This window comes from Pyrgilauda ruficollis, unplaced genomic scaffold (assembly GCF_017590135.1).
Source record: "Pyrgilauda ruficollis isolate IOZ18807 unplaced genomic scaffold, ASM1759013v1 scaffold130, whole genome shotgun sequence".
Classification (NCBI taxonomy): domain Eukaryota; kingdom Metazoa; phylum Chordata; class Aves; order Passeriformes; family Passeridae; genus Pyrgilauda; species Pyrgilauda ruficollis.
The window spans coordinates 368206-388507 of record NW_024511433.1 but is presented as its reverse complement, the minus strand read 5'-3'; the positions used below and the strand labels follow the sequence as shown (position 1 = coordinate 388507).

At 42.2% G+C, this 20302-nt stretch overlaps 1 protein-coding gene across 7 annotated transcripts in view; it reads left to right on the top strand.

Annotated features, from left to right (window-relative positions):
• The window catches only part of SEMA6A (semaphorin 6A), a 116493-nt gene extending 110583 nt beyond the window's left edge, over positions 1 to 5910 (top strand). For all 7 annotated transcript variants that reach the window (XM_041459094.1, XM_041459095.1, XM_041459097.1 and 4 more), the window contains one exon: positions 4252 to 5910. In XM_041459094.1, the coding sequence (XP_041315028.1) occupies positions 4252 to 5441 (1190 nt within the window). In that variant the 3' untranslated portion in view covers positions 5442 to 5910. The remainder of the gene's footprint in view (positions 1 to 4251) is intronic.
• Positions 5911 to 20302: the final 14392 nt, after the last annotated feature.

Below are 20302 nucleotides of genomic sequence, written 5' to 3'. Positions count from 1 at the left end.
TTTCCTTGTAACATTTTCAGGTTTACTTTCATTTTTACCACCACACAACTCTGGAGTACAATGTCAATACAGATAATTCTGTCAAAACTATCCCTTTCAAAAGAATAGTGTGTTGTTATCCAAGGTGATAGGTCTCAATGCACTAGAGAAAATAGTCAGGGGTGTGGATTTAGACCACATAAAATGAAATAAGCAATGTCTTTTCACTTTTGCAAATGATATATTACAAACAGGAAAGTGCTAGACATAATATTTTAAAAGTATTTAATATAGAATAATAATTTTTTTATTAAATAAGATATATATATAATATGGGGATACTTATATCAGACATATTTTACTGGTTCTATGCAGCCAGCCCGGTCAGTTTTCCAGTACATGATGTCTTAAAAGTATGTCAGATAATAAATAGCAGTAAGATTTTTTAATGACAGGTATTTCCTCAAAGCTGGGAGTCCGAATACTTTATTTGCCTTTCAAAAATGTAAACCCTACATTTTTCTGATTATTTTCTCCTTCATTTTAATTCCTTGAACAGTGAGTGCAAATGAAGGATGCTGGACTGGCCTTGTGGATTGTGATGTTCTTTAAGAACTGCAGGATAAGTAAAAGCACACAGAATGCAGTCTGTAAAGTGACATAAACAGTTTGCCTCAAACTTGACATGGTTGGGATCACACACTTCCTTAGTCATCCCGCACTGTGCAGGCAGTTACTGCTGATGTTGAGGTTTGACATGTTGATGGACAATAACTGCAATTATCAGCCTACAGGCTGATATATCATGTTAAATTCCAGACCACCCCCACCCACCCTGTGGTCATGACAGCAGGATGCTGAGCATTTCTCCTACTTTTTTATTACTTAGTTTTCTTATCTGTTCCATGAACATTGATGAAATGTTAAATCTTGCCAATTTTATTTTATTTATATTTAAGTTAGTGGGGTTGTTTGCATGACTAATGACACATGGAAGAGACCCCTGATGAGAAATAAACCATATAATTAAACTGACTTTGTTTCCAGAGAAGATCTGCCTGCCTAGAGAAAAGCCACTAATGTTAAATATCCTTTAGTGTGGGAAACATAATAAACATCAGGAAGGTTTGAGTTCAAGAGGAAATAGCTGGAATCAGGATATTTTAAGAGACTCATAAATTTCTGTGTGTAAAACACCTGCAGTGTGCACAACATCATTTCAGCTACCCCTTTCATGAACACAAAGGGTCATGCAGTCTGGACTGGGTGTAATGTGAGTGCTAATGTTTTGATATCTACTGGTAACCTAAAGCTGAAGATTTTACGTTGTTTTTTCATGCAGTGATGCAGGTTTGTGCTTAAGGCTATCACTCACAGAGTAGGACTCGGCCTAAAGCAGAAGACTGAGAGTGCAGAGCTTGAAGTTTCCCTCAGCCAGTAGGAAATTTCAGGCATGGATGTGAGTTTTAAGGTATTCCCCTTGCATCCTATCACCAGATACCTGAGAGAGGTGATGGCACTTTCCCCCTCCACTCCCTATCATGAGGAAGTTTTAGGTAGCAATGAGGTCTCATCTAAGCTGAACAAACCAAGTATTTTAAGCCACACCTCATCACTGATGCCCTGTAGTCTTTCCATCATTTTTGTGTGTTGGAAAGTTGACACATTCCAATATTTTTATATGGTTGGCCCTTTTTTCCACCAGAGTACATGGTTGAGTCATATTGAGCTTACCAGCAACCAAAAATGCTATTTCCCTTCCCACAGCTGCACTCCAGCCTCTTGCTCCCAGTCTATATATAAAAGAATATTAGAATTATAGAATCATAGAACAATTTAGGTTGGAAAAGACCTCGGAGATCATCAAGTTCGCCCTTTAACCTAGCACCACCGTGGTGTTTTCTAAACCATGTTCCCAGGTAGCACATGCTTTTTGAACAGTTTCAGGGATGATAATTCTAACCCTTCCATAGACAGCTTCTTTCAATGACTGACTATCCTTTCAGTGAAGAATATTAAGTTAGTAAGATATGGCTTTCCTGTCACGAACCCATGCTTTTGGGCTTTGACTCTAGGTCCTTACACCCTTAGGTAGGCACTGAGCAGAGATTTTGAGTTTTTTCCATGCAAAACACATTGGATAAGTGCTTAAAGGGACATGTCTAAGAAGTCCAATCCATTAAATTAGACTTTTTAAGGTGAAGCTTTTCTTAATTTCATTCTTCCCATCCATTTAAGACTCTCTATCTGATTCTCTGGTTATTCACTGCAAATAGTTTTACAAGTGTAAATAAATTTGGCCACAAAATGCTGCAGAGTCTAGGGTGCAAAATATCAGCAGGTGAAGGATCACGGAAGACCAACACCTTTGCAGCGAAATATGGTTCCTGCTGAGTGTGCTGTAACCACTAGACTGTTCTTCTACATACAGCAATTTTGTTTGTGTGTTTAAATTACAGAATAAGGTTTTACTGCTGCTTGTTAAGTGCTGATGACAAAGAATAGAAGAATCTGCCTCTGAAGAAGCTTCTGGGCTTTAAAAGAGAGTTCTCTTAGAAACACTTAATTTGAAGATTGTTTCTAATTATATATTGTTTTCTGAGTTTTACTTTCCTGCCCTTACATTTTACATTTTAGGACATTTATGTGAATGCCGGATCTTATTTTCTTAAGTGATCATCTGCTCTTGCTACTTATTCTCCTTGTGAAATCTTAATCCTTTGTATTGTCAGAGCACAATAATTTCTGTGGCACCCAGCTGTGATGTCACATCCAGGTGCTTATGATTTCAAGAGCTGTTTTGCTTTTAAATACAAAGTTCATCTCTTGTAAGCAAATACCCCTTGTCCACCTAAATGCTGCAATTAACTTGGGGCAGAAAAATGGGAACAATACTATATCTGGCCAGAATACTTATCAAAGGCTTCTGTGAGATAGTGGCAACTTTTTAATATTCTTTTAACATAGTTTGGTTCTAATTCTGGATTTTAATTACCTTCTGTGCCAAAAACATGAAAAAACCTTATTTTAGGACTTGATTAACAAGGTGAAAGTTTTGTATCTTCATAAAGTCTCAGGAGAGCCTTGGAGTTGTATTTTCTGCCTTGCTGTCTCTCCTGAAATAAGGACAACTATTACATTTCCTTTGAGCTTGTGGAGCTTTGAATCCCCTGGCACTTGGGCCCTCTCTGGAAGAAGAGGTGGGAGAGTTGCTCCTTCAGTTCCTTGTCAGACTGTGGCTGTTCTTTGTAAACAGTAAGAACAAAACCAGAAATTAAAAACCAAACAAACAAACAAAAAAAAATTACAGGCTTTTTGCTTGTGCTCCATTAGTGCTCCTGGCTTGGTGCCCATATCAGGAAAAAAGCTTACTTTGGAAATTCAGGGTATTCATTAATGCTGCATTAGGGACTTCATATGGAGGAGGTGCACTCTTCCAAAGGTGCCTCCTCAGACAGAGGGTGCTTGGATGGCCAGGTAGGATTTGACAGTGACCTCCGACCAGAGGATGAGGCACCAGGTCAGGCCTTTTAGAACAGAAGGCATAGGCTTCAGCACAGAGGTCAACCTATTCATGTGTTTAGAAAAGAGAGAGCTTTTAAAATTAAAATAGCAAGGACAGTCATCTAGCAGGCTTAATAAATTTCAGCACTGTGCTCTATCTTTCATAGTTACTCAAGCATCCTTCTGAAGCCCAGGCATGTGACACTGACTTATAAAACACATGACAAAGATAACAGAATGAAGAGCAGAGAAAGAAGCCTTAAACAATGTGGCATATACTTCTCTGGTATTCACCAAGATTCTATCTCCTCTTCTCCTTTTAAAGGCTTTTGAATATCAATGATTTACCATAGTAAAAATAAGATGGTATTAGCCTAGGAGAGATCAGAAAGAGAAAGGTGAGGAATGAGCAGTATGTCAGAGGAGAGCTAAAATATCTGCTGAAGTCAGTGTGAATTGCCCAGGACCAGGATTTCAAAACAATTGTACTTGTCCAGCAAGTAAATTCCCTTTCGCCTCCTGAATTTTGTAGTCTTCAGCTCCAGATCTGAAAGCTGTACTGAAAGCTGAAGGCTGCACATGGATGATGTAGCTGGCAGGTAAAGTATGTCTCCAAATTTGAACAAGATGATAAACAAAATCACCCTGCACAACACAAAGAAACCTCCCAGGGGCATGACTTTGAATAAAGTACTTAATGATAAGAACCTCCCCCAACTCCCTGCTTTGTCTATAATTTGTTTAACCTCTGCATGCTGTCTATTGCAGGAGTGATTCGGGAGAGTTACCTGAAAGGTCATGATCAGCTGGTGCCAGTCACCCTGTTGGCCATTGCTGTTATTCTTGCTTTTGTCATGGGGGCCATCTTTTCGGGAATCATAGTGTACTGCATCTGCGACCACCGCCGCAGAGACATGGCTGTTGTGCAGAGAAAGGAAAAGGAGCTGACCCACTCCCGCCGTGGCTCCATGAGCAGTGTTTCCAAGCTCAGTGGGCTCTTTGGGGATGCTCAGTCCAAGGAGCCAAAGCCTGAAGCTATCCTCACACCTCTGATGCACAATGGCAAGCTGACTACCCCAGGCAGCACTGCCAAGATGCTAATCAAAGCTGACCAGCACCATCTGGACCTGGCTGCCCTGCCAACCCCGGAGTCCACCCCAACCCTGCAGCAAAAGAGAAAGCCCAGCCGAGGCAGTAGGGAATGGGAGAGAAACCAGAACCTCATCAATGCCTGCACAAAAGATATCCCCTCCATGGCCTCGCCAGTGATACCAACCGACCTGCCGCTCAGGGCTTCTCCCAGCCACATCCCCAGTGTTGTGGTCCTGCCCATAGCCCAGCAAGGCTACCAGCATGAGTATGTTGACCAGCCAAAAATGAGCGACGGGGCTCAGATGTCCGTGGAGGACCAGAATGCCACTCTTGAGTACAAAACTATCAAGGACCACCTCAGCAGCAAAAGCCCCAGCCATGGAGTTAACTTGGTGGAAAATCTCGACAGCATGCCACCGAAAGTCCCCCAGCGGGAGGCTTCCCTGGGACCCCCAGGCACCTCGCTGTCACAGAGCGGGCTGAGCAAGCGGCTGGAGATGCACCCCTCTGCTTACAACGTGGACTACAAGAGAAGCTACCCCACAAACTCACTCACGAGAAGTCATCAGGCATCAACCCTCAAAAGAAACAACACTAACTCCTCCAACTCGTCCCACCTGTCCCGCAATCAGAGCTTCGGCCGGGGTGACAACCCGCCGCCAGCCCCGCAACGAGTGGACTCCATACAAGTCCACGCTGCTCAGGCACAGGCTGTGACTGTATCCCGGCAGCCGAGCCTCACTGCCTACAACTCACTGACGAGGTCAGGCTTGAAACGCACGCCCTCACTAAAGCCAGACGTACCTCCCAAACCTTCCTTTGCTCCGCTTTCCACATCCATGAAGCCCAACGATGCGTGCACATAATCAGAGGGGGAGGGTGAGTGGGAGGAGGATGGCAATTAAGCAGAAGTTGCCCTTGAAAGCCAGTGTTCTGCAACTGTTATCACTCGCTCCTCTGAGAAGATGGTTGTTGCAAGCTGAAGATGTGTTGGATTTCTGCTCTCTGGGAAAAGTGGAATATTTTTTTAAACCCGAGCCATATGACCCATGGTTGAAGGTTTGCAATTGCAGGATTCACCCCCACAACCTGCCAGTTCTTTGCTCAAAAGACTAACCCTCCATCAAAAACATTGAGCCAAAAGCACACAGGTGAAAGTGACTGTGACATTTCACCCCCTGCCCCTAACTGCACAGTGCATTCCTGAACTGGGAAAGAGTGCTCTGAAAAGCAAAACAAATGTAAAAAACATACAAACGTTATTAAAAAAAAAAAAAAAAAAAAAAAAAAAAAAAAAAAAAAAAAAAAAAAAAAAAAAAAAAAAAAAAAAAAAAAAGTTTAAAAAAAAAAAAAAAAAAAAAAAAAAAAAAAAAAAAAAAAAAAAAAAAGAAAGAAAAGAAAAAAAAAGAAAAAAAAAGAAAAAAATTTTTACAAAAGGAAGAAAAAAATTTAAAAAAGCAATTGATAAAGCTAACTCTGACTTAACAATGGCAGAGGTTTACCACTAGCAGGTACTGTGAAATTATGCCCTTCAGTGTTACAGTCATTTGGTCATAGCAGTTAAATGCCAGCTTGGGCAAACTATGTCATAGATTTCTGCTACTCTTGTCTTTTAATGAATAACATGTGACTGTTAACACAAGTAACTCCTCTTATTTATTGTTCAACTTTTGTTTTTCTTAAGGAACTGACCTTCATTATCATCCCGCGAGCAGCTTTTCAGAGAAGTACCTTGAAAGTTATACCTATTTAACATGAAACCCATTAACTGGAGTAATTAGAACTCTTTTATTTTTCCAAGAAATTCACTGAGTTAGATAAGTTGGAGCTGGATTTCTGAACTTTGTGCCTGGACTGCCTGGTTAGCTGAACAAAAAAGGGGATATCTATTTAAGTCTCTCAGCTAATTAGCTGGCTGGGCCTCTGACCTAAGACAGCAACAAATACCGCAAGTTCATAACTTCTAAAGCAGCTGCAAGAGAAACTTAAAAGCTGCACATCTGTGCACCATTGCTATCAACATGGCTTTGTCAGTAGCTAATACTTTCTGTGAAGGCACCAGCTTGTGATGTGCCATCTCATTTCACCTTGCATGTGAGACGGCAAACAAAATCCTCAAACAGTGTGAACTAGCTAATATGCCGGCTGTTACCATGCATAAATTATGGTCTTATCACACGGGTTTTTCGTGGGAATATATCTGTGAATAGCCTGTTTTCTTCCACATGTAAATTTGTGCCTTACACCCTCAGTTGTGTATATTTGTGAGCTGTAGTATGTAAAACCTTTTTCTTTTTCCCCTTTGAGTAATGCAAATATTTATTGATCCTTCCTCCTCCAAGCCCCTTCAAAAACTGGAGTAAAAACATTGAAAGAAGAATGTGGTGGTTATTTTCATAACCCTCACATCCCTAAAGAAATTAGGCTAGCACCATACCCTCCAAATTTGACTTTCTAGCTGTGCCAAGTCCTCTCTCAAAGCCACCCACAGGTGGTGGTTATGCTCCCAAGGCACCGTGCTGGGGGTTCTGCCTTCCCCCACCTCCCGCTCTCCCTTTACAGCATGTCAGCATGGAGATCGTTCTCACTGGCAGCAGGAAAATGACTAACACCCTTGTCCATGGAGCTGGTACATCCCCTGGCTGGGGACAGCATTGGTGAGAGGGGCCAAGCCCTGCAGAAAGCCCAGCCACACATCCTGCAGCATGCAGGGCACATGGAGCTAGGACAGGCAGGCAGGCTCCTGCTGTAGCTACCTGCTGCTCCAGAAGGATGCTGCATATACTTCTTTGGGGAAAAACGTGGGTTTTTTTTTTTTTTTCCTTTGTTCTTTTGTGTGACTGTGCATGTAGCTAGTGTGGGAGTGTGCGTGCGCACAGGTGTGTGCGTGTGTGTGCGCACGCAGGTGTGTAAGTTCCTTTCCAGTCTTTCAGTTTATGCAAAAACGTAGCTGTGTTTTTAATCTGTTACAATAACTGTGTCAACATACTGTAGAAAAATGATGGGGATCGCTTCTAAGCTTTTTATATATATATATATATATATATATCTACTGAACAGTATGTTTGAGTAAGGTGGTTGTTTCTGTTTCAATTTGTTTTTTAAAATTTTATACTTCCATTTGTTTTTCAGGGTTTTGGTTTTGTTTCTGAATGATTGAAAAGACAGATTTTAAGTCCACTAGCTTATAGATGGTATATATAAGGTCTGGATGGTCTACACCAAAGTGTGTAACAAGGGTGCTTGCATGTTCTTTCATTTCATCATGGCTTCTTTTATGAAACAGTTTTGTTCACCCGTAGTGAACTATGCAGACTGGAGTAGATAGATCTGTATCCAAAGCAATGTTGTTGTTTTAATAAAAACAAACTGAAAACCCTTTGAAAACAGCAGGTAGCAAGGTAATTTTTTTTTTTTTCAAGAACCAACTCAACACCTTTTTACCAAGCTCTAACCCCTGAAGCAGGGTTCCCTTGATATTATCCCTCAACACGTTCTCCCAAAACACAGAGATGGATAATCATGGCAACAGCTTGTGCAGCGATCTGCCTTCACAAAGTACAGCACAGTTACTGGGTTGACCTTGAAATGTTCATTTTGTATTCGGTGGGTCTTCTGTTTTCATCCTTTCCCAACCCCAGTTCTCTTCCACCCTCTGTTTTGAGGGGTTCATGAACCTATGTGTGCCTTTGCTTTCCACCCTTGCTATACACTCGTAGATGCAACAAATTCAGACTCTCATTTGTTGTAAAGTTGTAAAGTATTGTGATGTCACCAGTTTCCCTTCATTTCCACATCCCCCTAACATATGATTCACAACTTAATGTCGGTTGTAAAAGAAAAAAAAAAAGGCAGGAAAGGAAAAGAAAAAGGAGGAGAGATGGGAAATAAAAGCTCTTGATTACATATGGTAATAAAACCAGACTGTTCTACCTTGTTTCTTGTTTCCTGGTTCTCTTGTTTCTAGACAATTTATCCTTTTCCTTTAAAAAATACAAATAAATGCAATGCTGATCATTTAGATCAGGTTACAGTAAGGAAGACATTTGTTACTTTTTACCACTTACAGAACACAGGATTTAGTGTAAGGTGCTGGTAATTAATTAAAAGTTAAATCACACGTTTGCTCTCCCTCTATTCATATTTTGCATTTAGCTTTTATAAGCTTGTTGGTCATCAAATATTTATGACAGACTTAATAGTTTAAAAGAGCAAGGCCCGGATTTAAGAACATGTGGTCCACCAAAATAGATCATCATACAGATGTGACTTCATCTCCAGATTTTACATATTAATAGCAGAGTAACCTGTATTTTCTTTCAGCAGGCATAAATCTGTTGTGCTTCACAGGCCTGATTTAGAGGATGTTGTCTGAGATGTATTCTGCAAGAAAATAGTAGTGAACTGATAATAACAGAAAAGTGTAAAAGTAATGACTCCCTTGTCCTGGGAGTCACTGGAACATACCTGGGTTCTTCACCTTGATTTTGCGTAAATGGGATCACTTATGCACAGCTATTAACTACAGTACAAATAAACATTGGTTGTGTCCATTACTAGGCTTAGTGGACTTGTTTTGTGAGAGAAGTAGGCATTGTGAAATGTGACCCCATACATAAAAGGGATCTAATCCAGTAATTTATCCTTGCTCAGATCATATTTGGGCTTTTCTGCCCTGCAAGTACACTCTGTTCAGGACCTATTGCCTTCATGATACGTGCCACATATGTGACACACAAATGCAGAGCATTGCACACAACATTTTTCAGTGCCTTGCCCACATACCTGCTTGTTTTTTTCTCAGTGTGGGCTCGCTTCAAGCTGGGCACACTGGCATGCAGATGTGTGGTGTGCACACAGGGAGAATGCCTGCCAGGCCTGGGACATGCCCCAGGTAATGCTGATGAGCTCTCCAGCCTGGGGACCGAGGGCAGTGCACAGTTACATAGTGCTCCACTCTGCTGCATTTGACCTGCATGCTGCCAGAGCTGCACCAAATGGGAAAGCAAAAGCTCTCCAGGTGCTTAGGGTCCTGTGTTTTTCTCAGTCCTGCAGCCAATTCTTTGTGAAATTCCTCTGTCTATTCTTCTGTTTGAAATGCTTTGTATAAGCAGCACCTACAGAAGATATTAAATGATTAATATAACTCTTTTTTAAAATTAATATAAATGTTCCTCCATAAGTCATGACAAGCCTGGAGAAAAGGGCACAGTAGTCCCCGGTGCAGTGCTGGATGTCTCATTTTGCACAGCTCCTCCATCTCTTGCCAGTGAAAGTCCATTTAAAACATAGCATGAAGGAGGGAGGGCAAGGAAGTGCCCTGATGAACAAGCTGTTTGGGGTCTGCAACTGCTCTGTTCATGCATACAAAACCTGCTGCCAAAGGGAAGGTTTGTACTTAGCCTCTTAAAGCACTGTTCCCTTGCAACACTTCCCCAAAGGTGCACTTCAAGATGGCAAGTATGGGTCCTCTGACAGAGACCTGCCTTACCTTCTGCTGGGCAGGAAGGATCAGAAAGGAACTGAAGGAAACTCATTGCCCCCATGGGGTCTCGGCCAGCCAAGCAGAGGGCAAGTACTCACAGCAGCACCCTGCCAAGGAATGGTTCCTCCACTGAGAACACACATCTTGCCACCCAGAAGAGGCAGTGACACTGTGGTGGCTTCTGACAGGGGAGGAGACCCCTGAGCTACTCACTGTCTATTTGAATCATGAGATCTGTCCCCTACAGGGGCTGCTGGTGCCACACTGCAGAAGCTCCCTGGGGCTGAACAGGACAAACAAAAAAGCCAAGAGAAAGCGAGGATGCTTTGAGCACTTCACTCAAGTTAGTGTCATCTTATTAATCATATTAATGGTACTCATATTGACCTCATTTAGTCTTGTCATCAAGGATGCATGGGAGTTCCAATCAGCATTAATTTGCATACATATTTTTACACAAGATGGATCTCAGCTGAACGACTCAAAACAGTAGGTCTCTGCAAATAAATCCTGGTCCACTGCCCAGTTCTTCTCCTCTGCCTCCACCAGACATACATTTCAAACTACACGAGAGTAGTTTCAAAGATAACTTCAAATCCTGCCCCACTGTAGCAGGGAGTCAGGGAAACTCATCAGGGAATATTTTTTACCTGAAAGTTCCCCATGTGAAAAAAGATGAGGCAATCAGGTCAAGCATGTGCAGTTCAGGACACTTTGCTGCCAGCAGGATGGCCATACACACGGCTGGTTTGCATGGAAAGGGTTGCCAGAATAAAGTGCCATAACAGTAATGCATCAGCACTAACAGTAACACATGATCCAGATGATTTCAGGGATGCAATTCCGATAATTCTGCCACAGAATTAGCAGGCCGTTCTCTCCCTGGATTAGGCATGGATTTTTGCTCCCTAAAGCTTGTTTATAAAGCTCATTTAAAGCAATGTGGAGGACAAGTGGTGGTCTTATCCACCCCACTGCACTGAGGCAGGATCAAGCAAACCTAACCCATTCTTGATGACTGATTGTCTTACCCTTTCCTTGTAAACATATTTTACTCTGAGCAGTGAAACACACCCAAGGGATAAATATCAAGCATTTCAGAGTGTCTAAAGAAAATAATGAGCTAAGAAAGTTAGTTGGACTGCCTTAGTTAAGGCCAGTTTTCTATTTATCCAATTAAAGTTAATTTCCCAGTAGTATGGCACCTGCTCCAATGAACAAGTGTTAGAGAGACACATTGTCTGTGTAATATTCATATGCTTCCTGCTGATGCATGTGTCTGCTAATGAGTCTCTAAGTAGTCTTTTTATTACGCTTTTCCCTTTCTTTTAAAAAGTGGGGATACTTTTCAGAATAAGTACTAAGTCCATCTTCACATGCCTTGTGCAGAGCAATGATGTGTTAGACATATTTTTATGAATAGAAAGAGGTAAATAGTCATATATCCCCTGACTGTAATTTAAACAGTGTAAGTCAGTAGGGAAAAGCTATAATTGGAGTCAGAGTAAGTGAGGTGAAAATTGCTAGGTGGCAGTACCATCTGCATCTTGTTTTAATTAGCCAAGTTTATTGTCAGAATATAAAACTTTCTGCTATTCAAGTCCCTGGCTTATTTCAGCCATCAGTCCAAAGTGATTGCCACATGTCTGGGTAAGCGCAATTACTGATCAGCAAAGGAAAATTACCCTCCCCACTGATCTGGCTAACAGTAACCATGTCTAGAAGTAGGGACAAAAATATGACTAACCAAGATCATTGTCACATCTGCTTAGTGTGTCATGACAAAATCTATTAAGGCTAACAGAACCACTGCTAATTCAATTAGACCAGTGTTTTCCTTTGCTGGCCATGATGCATTTGGAAGACCAGCAACTGTATGCAGAGCGTGGCAGGCAGTCCACTGCAAGGAATAATAGCGCCATAAATAATATATTAAGACGAAGACAAATCTAGCATGCTGCAGTCAGAGCACATCAGGCTTATAGATGAATCCTGCAATATCACAAGGAGGTGGGGGAGGAAGAAAGTAGCTATGACAGGAAATTACAGCAACTGTAAATGACAGGGACTACAGGAGGGAAAAAAACTCATTAGGTCAGCTCTTTAAGTAAAGTGCTGGGGAAGCACAGGACAGCCTGCTGGCAGCCATGGGGACCCTGTGAGCCCTCATATTAATCCTCCTTAAAATGAAATAGCAAACATCGACTGCTGGATTTAAAGGAAGATGATAAATAATGGAAGATAACTGGCAAAGACCTCAGTGGAAACTCACCCCTTTCTCTGGCCTGCAAGCTCTGCCCTGGTATTCAGGGCTTTCAGCCTCTCTGCAGAGCAGGACTGGGATGGTTGCACTCTCCAGAGCAAGCAGGCTGCCCCTCCTACACAGCAAAGCCCCCCAGCTGAGGCTGAGGCACTGCCCAGTTTTGGGAAGCATCTTGCACAGCCTGCGGGAGTGGCAGGCACAGGTGGCTCAGGGCAGATGAGCCCTTTGTTCCAGCCGCCGGAGCCGGGCTAGCAGGTGGCCCACATGGCTAGCCCACATCAGCACTGGGCACCACAGCTCTCACTGCAAGCAAGAGATTGTGGAAATCCTGTTCAAGCCTCGTCCATGTTCACAGGAAAAGAAACCAAACCACACTTTTGCTTCAGGGAACAGTAAAAGGTGCTGATGAGAGCTTCCTAAAGCAATTTCTGCCTTTTGGGAGGGTTTTCTTTGCATTTTTTTTCTATATATCTATACAGCCTTGCTGCTAGAGAAAGGCGCTCCATGTCAGGAAAAAAAAAAGAAAAAGAAAAAGACAACTAGAATATTTTTTTCCTCTGACTTCTGGAAATTATTACATAATCTTATCAATTCTCAACAAATACAATCTAAAATACTCAGACTTCTGATAGAAATATTGCTTCTGATAGTGCAGCAAACTGCAGATTGAGCTTTTATTAAATGCTGCCTAAATTGTCTGTGAAGCAACCTTTTACAAGATGTGGTGGTTCAAACAATTTTACAAAGAGCAGGAGACAAAGAGTTCCTTTTACACTATAATGGTTTCCTAGGAAACACTGCAAAATGTAACATGATATCTCTTTGTGGAAGTTCAAGGACTTGTGTGTGCTAGTGTGTGTTTCTCCTGACCCTCTTTTTTTTTCCTTTTCTTGGAAAAAAAGTGGTGTACAGTATTGCTGGCCAATTTTACCTTTTAATGGTAGCACAAGAATAGAATAGACCTGTACCACAGCAACCCACAATCTGAAGGACATTTTCCTCTTTGATAATCAAATCTGTTCTCTAAACAGAAAAGAAGAATGTTGATATAGACCGAGTCTTTTTATCTGTAGCACTGTGGTTTCACAATAAGGAAAAAACAATGACTGCAAATGCCCAGAGCCAATTTTCAGGTTTCAGATAGTCCTCATGGCTGACCCAGGGTATTTTCTTATCTCTGTGGAGCCTACAGTATACAACAAATACTTATGGGATTAAAGCAGATATCGACAGCCTGCAAAGCTATCCAAAACTACTTAGAGATCTGGACATGTGTCTGATCTTGCTCAATTAAAGGTAATAATCCACCCATCTGAGACAAACACTTTGCTCTTCCCTATGTGCAAGCTGTGTGTCCCCAGAAATGCAAAATTCCTAACCAGGACAACTCAGCTGTTTATCCAAACAGGAGGTAACTGTCTGAATTTGCCTGGCTGCATGCTTTTTCATTAGTTGTCCTACTCTCATAGATGCTAATAGTGATGTAGCATTAGATGCACTTCCTGTACATGCTGAAGACTGCAGAAATGTTGATCTATAAAACACTTTGCCCCAGCCATAGCTGTTCTCAAGACCTCAATATGCTGAAGTCCCTAGCTAGACAATACATGACCCTATGCAGTGCTGCTGCTGTGTCTGTCATCCTCCCAGCTGCAGTCTGGGCACTCCAACCCATGCAATTCTGCCCAGAACAATGTCCAGTTACAAAAGCATACTGGCCCAAGTGCAAAAGCACTACAGCACTGCATACAAGGCAACACAGCCAGACAGACAGAGCCAAAGCCCCAGCATGGCTCAAAGCAGAAACACCCCATTTCTTGCAGGATATTTTACAAGCAGTTTCTTTGTAACGGACTAAATAAAATTTCTGAACAGGGTGGGGGATATAATTTAGGTCCCAGGACTCCTTTTGCCTAGTTTGGAGAAAGGGCAAGCAAGTATTTCAGAAGTAGTAGCACTGAATTTAAGCAGAGTGTCATTCATAAGTGACCGGGGCAGCACTGGTTGTTGTCCTCATCAACCTCAGCCAGCAAACCTCCCTGAGTTAACCAGACTTCCTCTTTGGAAAGCACACACCCAGTGCACTGATCCTTACTGCTGCGTCCCCACTCCAGTTACTCAATTTTATTCCTTGGTCCAGTTACTCAGTTTTGTTCCTTGGTCCTTTGTTCCTCAAGCAGAGTCTGGGACAGTGGCAAGCTGCAGTGTACATGGTGATGTGTTTGTCTCTGGTCCTAGGAAAGGTCCCTGGGGAATTTCTGTTCTGCAGGTAATTGAAAAATGGGGGAAAACTCACAGAACAGAGTCCAGAGATTTAGCTCTGGACTAGTGTTTATAAGCACAGGATAATCCAAATGGCAGGTGAGCTAAGAACTGACATTTATTGTTGGTGCAGAAATGTGAACTTCGGTGGACTACTGAATTTGTCAGGTAGTGCAGAGAGCAGCATTTGGATCCAGATATGCACTCTGGAAGAGTAGGAGCGCATTACTGCTGGCAACACAGACACTGACCCAGGGAAAGTCTTGACTTGAAACACAATTTTGCCCATTTAGCTTCCTGTTTTAAAGATGGGAAAGAATGACAGATTTCCTGGGCAGGGCCACAGGACCCCTCCTGAAGAAACCACATTGCCAACCACATAAAGAATGGTGCTTCCAAACTAACCGAGGCCAGACAGCCATTGATACTCCATAAGAACAGCTGCCCTCCAAGCCAGTAAATCTAAAGCAGTTACCTGTCAGAGCTGAACAGGCATAAGGCCTCGCCATGCCTATGCAGGTAAATTGCAGACTCAGGACTGCTTCCACTTTCCTTGTTCATGTCCCACGAATCGTGTGGACATAGTTGGTTACTCCATGTTGCACACAGAAGCTGTACTCATGGGTGTGTTGGAAACACCAAGGACAAAAGAACAGGACCTGGCTGATGCAGCCTGTAACACTGTTTTTTTCACCCTCTGCTGTAGTGGCTTTGTTGTACTAATATGATTAAAATGCATTTTACTGAGATTTCATGTTTGAGATCAGCAGGTAATTAAGCCCACACTGATGCACTACAGTTATATAAACACTTTCTGAATAGAAATACATCTCACTTACTGTCCTAAACACTTTACTCAGGGTGCCCAGTTACTAAAGTTTTGAATAATTCACATCTACATTCAAATACCTCTTCTTTAGTCTAACTTGTACGTTTAAATATCTCCTAACTGTAGTACACCTGCATTGAGAGTTTAAAATCCTATGCAGACAAACACAATGACACAAGTCATACCAAATATCAGTCATTGAAGAGAAATCTGATCTTCAGGAAGGGACTTTCTGAAATGGAGGAGTCTTGAGCTCTACAGGCTGAAATTTTGGTTCTATTTCCCAGTGTAACCAGCTCAACATAGAGATTGTTTAGATGGTCCAGTCTCACCCACAATTATAGCTGATACAAGATTTTACTTGAGGCACAGAATATGAAATGCATTAGGCTGACTGACAGAAAACTAAAGAGTCTCCAGAGTATTTGCTGTTAAATGCACATGCCATTTTGTATAACAAATGCAACTCAATAGTAGTTCTTTTGTTCATCTTAATTTTTTAATGAGAAAGTCTACCTGAAGTTAGAACTACTAGCTCTAATGCTGGAAAAGGCTTTACTTAGAATTGGTCTAAAAGCAATAAAAACTAATTTTCTGACTTTGGATTCTGTGACCGTTATATAAGAGAAAGGACAAACTCCCCTGACCTAGATAAAGATGTATGTGACCTTTCGCCATTGTTTTAATGATGGAAATTAAAAGCTGCCCTATTAGCTCAGATCATTGAGGCAGCTCTTTACATGAATTTGGCATGTCTGTGGGACTTTCGCCACATGAGAAGGGGAGCACCTGAGAGTCACTGCCATTCCTGTGGCTGGCACTGCAAAACACAGGTGCCGTGAGAGTTGCAGGAAGGGGTACAGCTTACAAATATCAGCCTCTGCAAAGGATGCTCCCAGTCACCTATGGTGGTTGCACAAATGTGGTCTTTGCTCCCTTCCAGCCCAGAAGTCTGCCTGCATCCACAGATCATTCAACCTGATTTGGAGAACACAGGGAACCTTCATGTATTTCAACAAGGGTTTGATTCAGGCTGTCCCATTTTAAATCCTTCTTTTCTCTCTCCTTTCCCTCTTGTCATGCTACCTGCCCTACTGGGACTACTTTGATGGAGGAGAATAGGATGGGTAACAGGCAAAGTGAGGACTGAAGCCATTTTGTCCCAGCTACCTGCAAACCAGCAGCAGGGACAAGGGCAGTCACAAGGTCCCAGGTCACCCTCCTCTGTATTGCCCAGCATAACTGGCAGGTTTGAGGAAAGGCACAACTCCATAAGCCTGGAGAGTGGTAGCAGAAACAGAGAATCAAAGGAAGGGGGTTGAATGGAAAAGAATCCCCTTTTGTGAAGAAATTACAAACAAGGCAGGCACATGGATATTCCTGTTTCAAGCAAAAAGAACCAGAAACATAGCTGAACCTTCCCATAGCATGGAAGAAAAATAAGAAGAGGAGCTGCTGGTGTGAGAAGAGGAAAGAAAAAAGACTGCTGCCCCAGGGGCTGAGAGCCACAGGTCATCTGTTTCCAGGGAGGGGTTCAGAGAGCCCCCAGTGCCTTCTCTGGTGAGGTGTGTTTCCACTTGCAGCTACAGGCTGGGCACTTTACACCAGCCCCAGTTTCCCCACAACTCCTGCCCTGCCCTTCGCACTGCCTGGATGATCACAGGACATCCTGCTGCCAAGGCACAGGCAGGCAAATGGGATGTCTCCAGCGTCAAGGAACTTCTGCTTTCAGAAACCCTCCTGTGGCAAGTTGATCACAAAATACAAACTATACTAACTAACTATATATATATATATATGCAAAAATATAGACATAAATATTCATGTGGTTTGCATATATGATATATAAGATGTATTAGAGTTATATTAAATATATTTTATGTCTATTAAAAAGATTCCTCTTGGGATTTTGTGCCAAATTAACTGCTAATATTCAGTTTTTGGTACAGTAACTTGTAACTTGTTCACAGCAGTGGGGGCTTGCAAAGCTAACCCAGTACACTGCATCCTGGCTGTGGTGGATGTGAGGAGGGACCTCCCTTCCCCAGAAGAAGTGCTGCTGCTGGGGTGAGGCACAGCAAGGCACCGGGGACTCTGAGACCTGTCCCTCAGAAATGAAGTATGAAAGGCACCATCATGGGAGGAAGCAACATTGTGTGCTGCAGGACTTGCAGCAGCAGGCTCTTCAATAAGTAGGGTAGGAATAGATGGTGTTAAAAAATATGCTACCTTCCCACAAAAAAACCCCAAAACCTTATGAGGCTAAATTTAAGTAATTTAAGAGAGATTGTGTGGCTTCACTCATGCAGCTAATTAAAGGTTACCTCACTTAAAGGAAAAATAATAGTATAATATTTAGAGCAATAAAAATGATAACTGATTTGTTTCCAAATTGTGCCAAAGACAAACAACCCACAGAGCCAGAAAAGTTTTTTCCCCTACTCCCCTGTGGAATGAGGACTGCATGCAACCAGCTGCCTCCTGCCCAGGGGGCTGATGCTGGCCAGAAGCAATTAAACACTCAATTGTAATTGGGCCTTGGTGAAGATACATCTCTAATCAGTCATCAGCTGTACTGCGGCTGTACTGCAGTGATGTTTTTCACTTAGCCTTCCTCTTCATTCATTTGTGGAGGGTTTGTATTTGTTTATTTTTATTTTAAGTGGAAGCTAGTGCCAGGGCTACCACCTACAGCTTTTTCAGCTGCTGTCCCTTTCCCAGGTCTATTCTGTGCTCCTCACTACAGAGTGGAGGGAAGGTCTGGCAGAATGGGACCCTGAAGTCGACAGCATGACTGGCATGATGCACATGGCAATGCCTTTCTTTTCCAGCTCTCTTTTCCTGCTGTGTGTGACCCTCAGCACAGAGGATGAGGGTACTTGCCATCCCTGAGCAGCAGCTCTGCCAAGAGGGCCTGGAAGGTCTTCAATCCCTGCAACTTGGAGTTGAACCACATCCTTTTCCTCCTTCCTCTTGTCTCAGGATGTTTTCAGTCCTTTCTGTGACTGTGGCTGTGCCAGAGAGGAAGCACTGGAGAGCTGAACCCCAAACGATTCTGAGCAGCAGCATGGACTGACCGAGATAAACTCAGGTCTCCAGACCACATAAGGAAGTCTTCATTTTTAATATATATTTGTGTGTGTTACAGAAACCAGATGTATTCATATGCTCTCAGGACAGCTGAGGGTGGAAGGTACCTGCAGATGCCATCCCATCCAACTCCCCTGCTCAAGCAGTGTCAGCTAGAGCCAGCTGCCCAGGACAACATCCACTTGTGTTTTAAGTAATTCCATGGGTGGAGACTCCACAGACTGTTTCAGCAACCTATTCCAGCACTAGATTGCCTCCACAGTAAAAAATAGTATTATGTTTAAACTGAATTTCCTGTATTTCAGTATGTGCTTGTCCTGTCACTGCATACCACTGAAAAGAGCCTGGCTCCCTACCATCAGGTATGTGTATATTTTTAAGTGTTTTTTTCAATACCCTATGTGTTTAAAGGAAAAATGAAAGCAGACTTCTGTAACTGAAACAAGAATTGAGCCAAACAACACCTAAAGAAAGAGAGGCAAACTGCCAGCAAAGTAAAAGTGGAATGCAAAGCTACATGGTAAAATACATAATAAGCTTATTTTTTGCATATAAGAGCATCAAGATTTGTTGTCAGATGCCACCACACTTACTCAGATTATGTATTTGCATATGTCCTGAAGTATGTTTTTCAGTCAGTGTGAAAAGACCTTTCACTGGCATAACACCACCACAATCCCCCACTACATTCCCAAATCTTGCACTGCTGCAAAGCACACCTGAAACTTCAAAATGAGAAGGTGTTAGAGGCTTTCAGATGGGGCAGAGAGGAGCTGCTTCACCGTGGCTGCACAGCCCCCTGCTCGTGACACTTGCACAGCAGCATCAGTTCACAGCACCCACCTGGCTGAGGCCCCTGTGCTCCTGCAGGACAAAGCCTGATGACACATAAACAGCAGCAAGCAGCCTCTTGCAGAGGAAAATACTGGACAGCCCTAAGTACAAGTGCACATTTACCCACATCCTTCCACGCCATTAATGCAGGTAATGTTACTGCAGTTTAAAACCATGCATTTTCCAAGAAACCACAGTGTGGTAACCCAGCTGCTTAGAATAGCATATCGGAATAATATCTGTGTGGTAAGTACTGGTGAATAATAATGTTTTTAATGGTAAGTACTTCATGTAGCATTCTGTTTTGAAGGGCTTTGTACATTAAAGAATTTTCCTTCTAAATAGTTCCATTTGATTTCTTAGTTTTCTTTTAATTCAATGTGAAGTAGTAGTATGCACAAACCAGAATCAGGTGCTTTTATTATCCTCTGGGTAAAGGACTACAGTAAAATAATCACAAAATCTCACTGGATGCCATTTGGAATTTTTGGACCTTTTTTTGAACCCACCTTCATAGCTACATCCACCACATTATCACTTGATCAACTTCTGGTGTATTTACCATTAGCTAAAGGACATTTCTATAGGATATAGCAAGTATATCACCAAGTGTGACCAACCCTTCTGCTGTATGACACCATGCTCTGAGTCTCAGACTTCTCCTGTCAATGGTTCTTTACACCTTATTAAAGCCTAAACTGTCATAAGTTGAAAGGGCTTTTGGAAATTTTAGCTGCAAAACCTTATGCATTTCCTAATCTAATCTAATCTAATCTAATCTATGCATACTTTGGATGATGGAGAGAAATAATGTAATCTATTTTAAAAAATGAAAGTCCAAGGGAGATTGAGGTTATGGTGTCTCTGATTTTTGTGGTCATCCATTACTTGTTTTACATTTGGGGGGAAAAGGCTTTACAGACAACTCCTTATTTATTTGTAACATATAAAAGAAAAATATTTG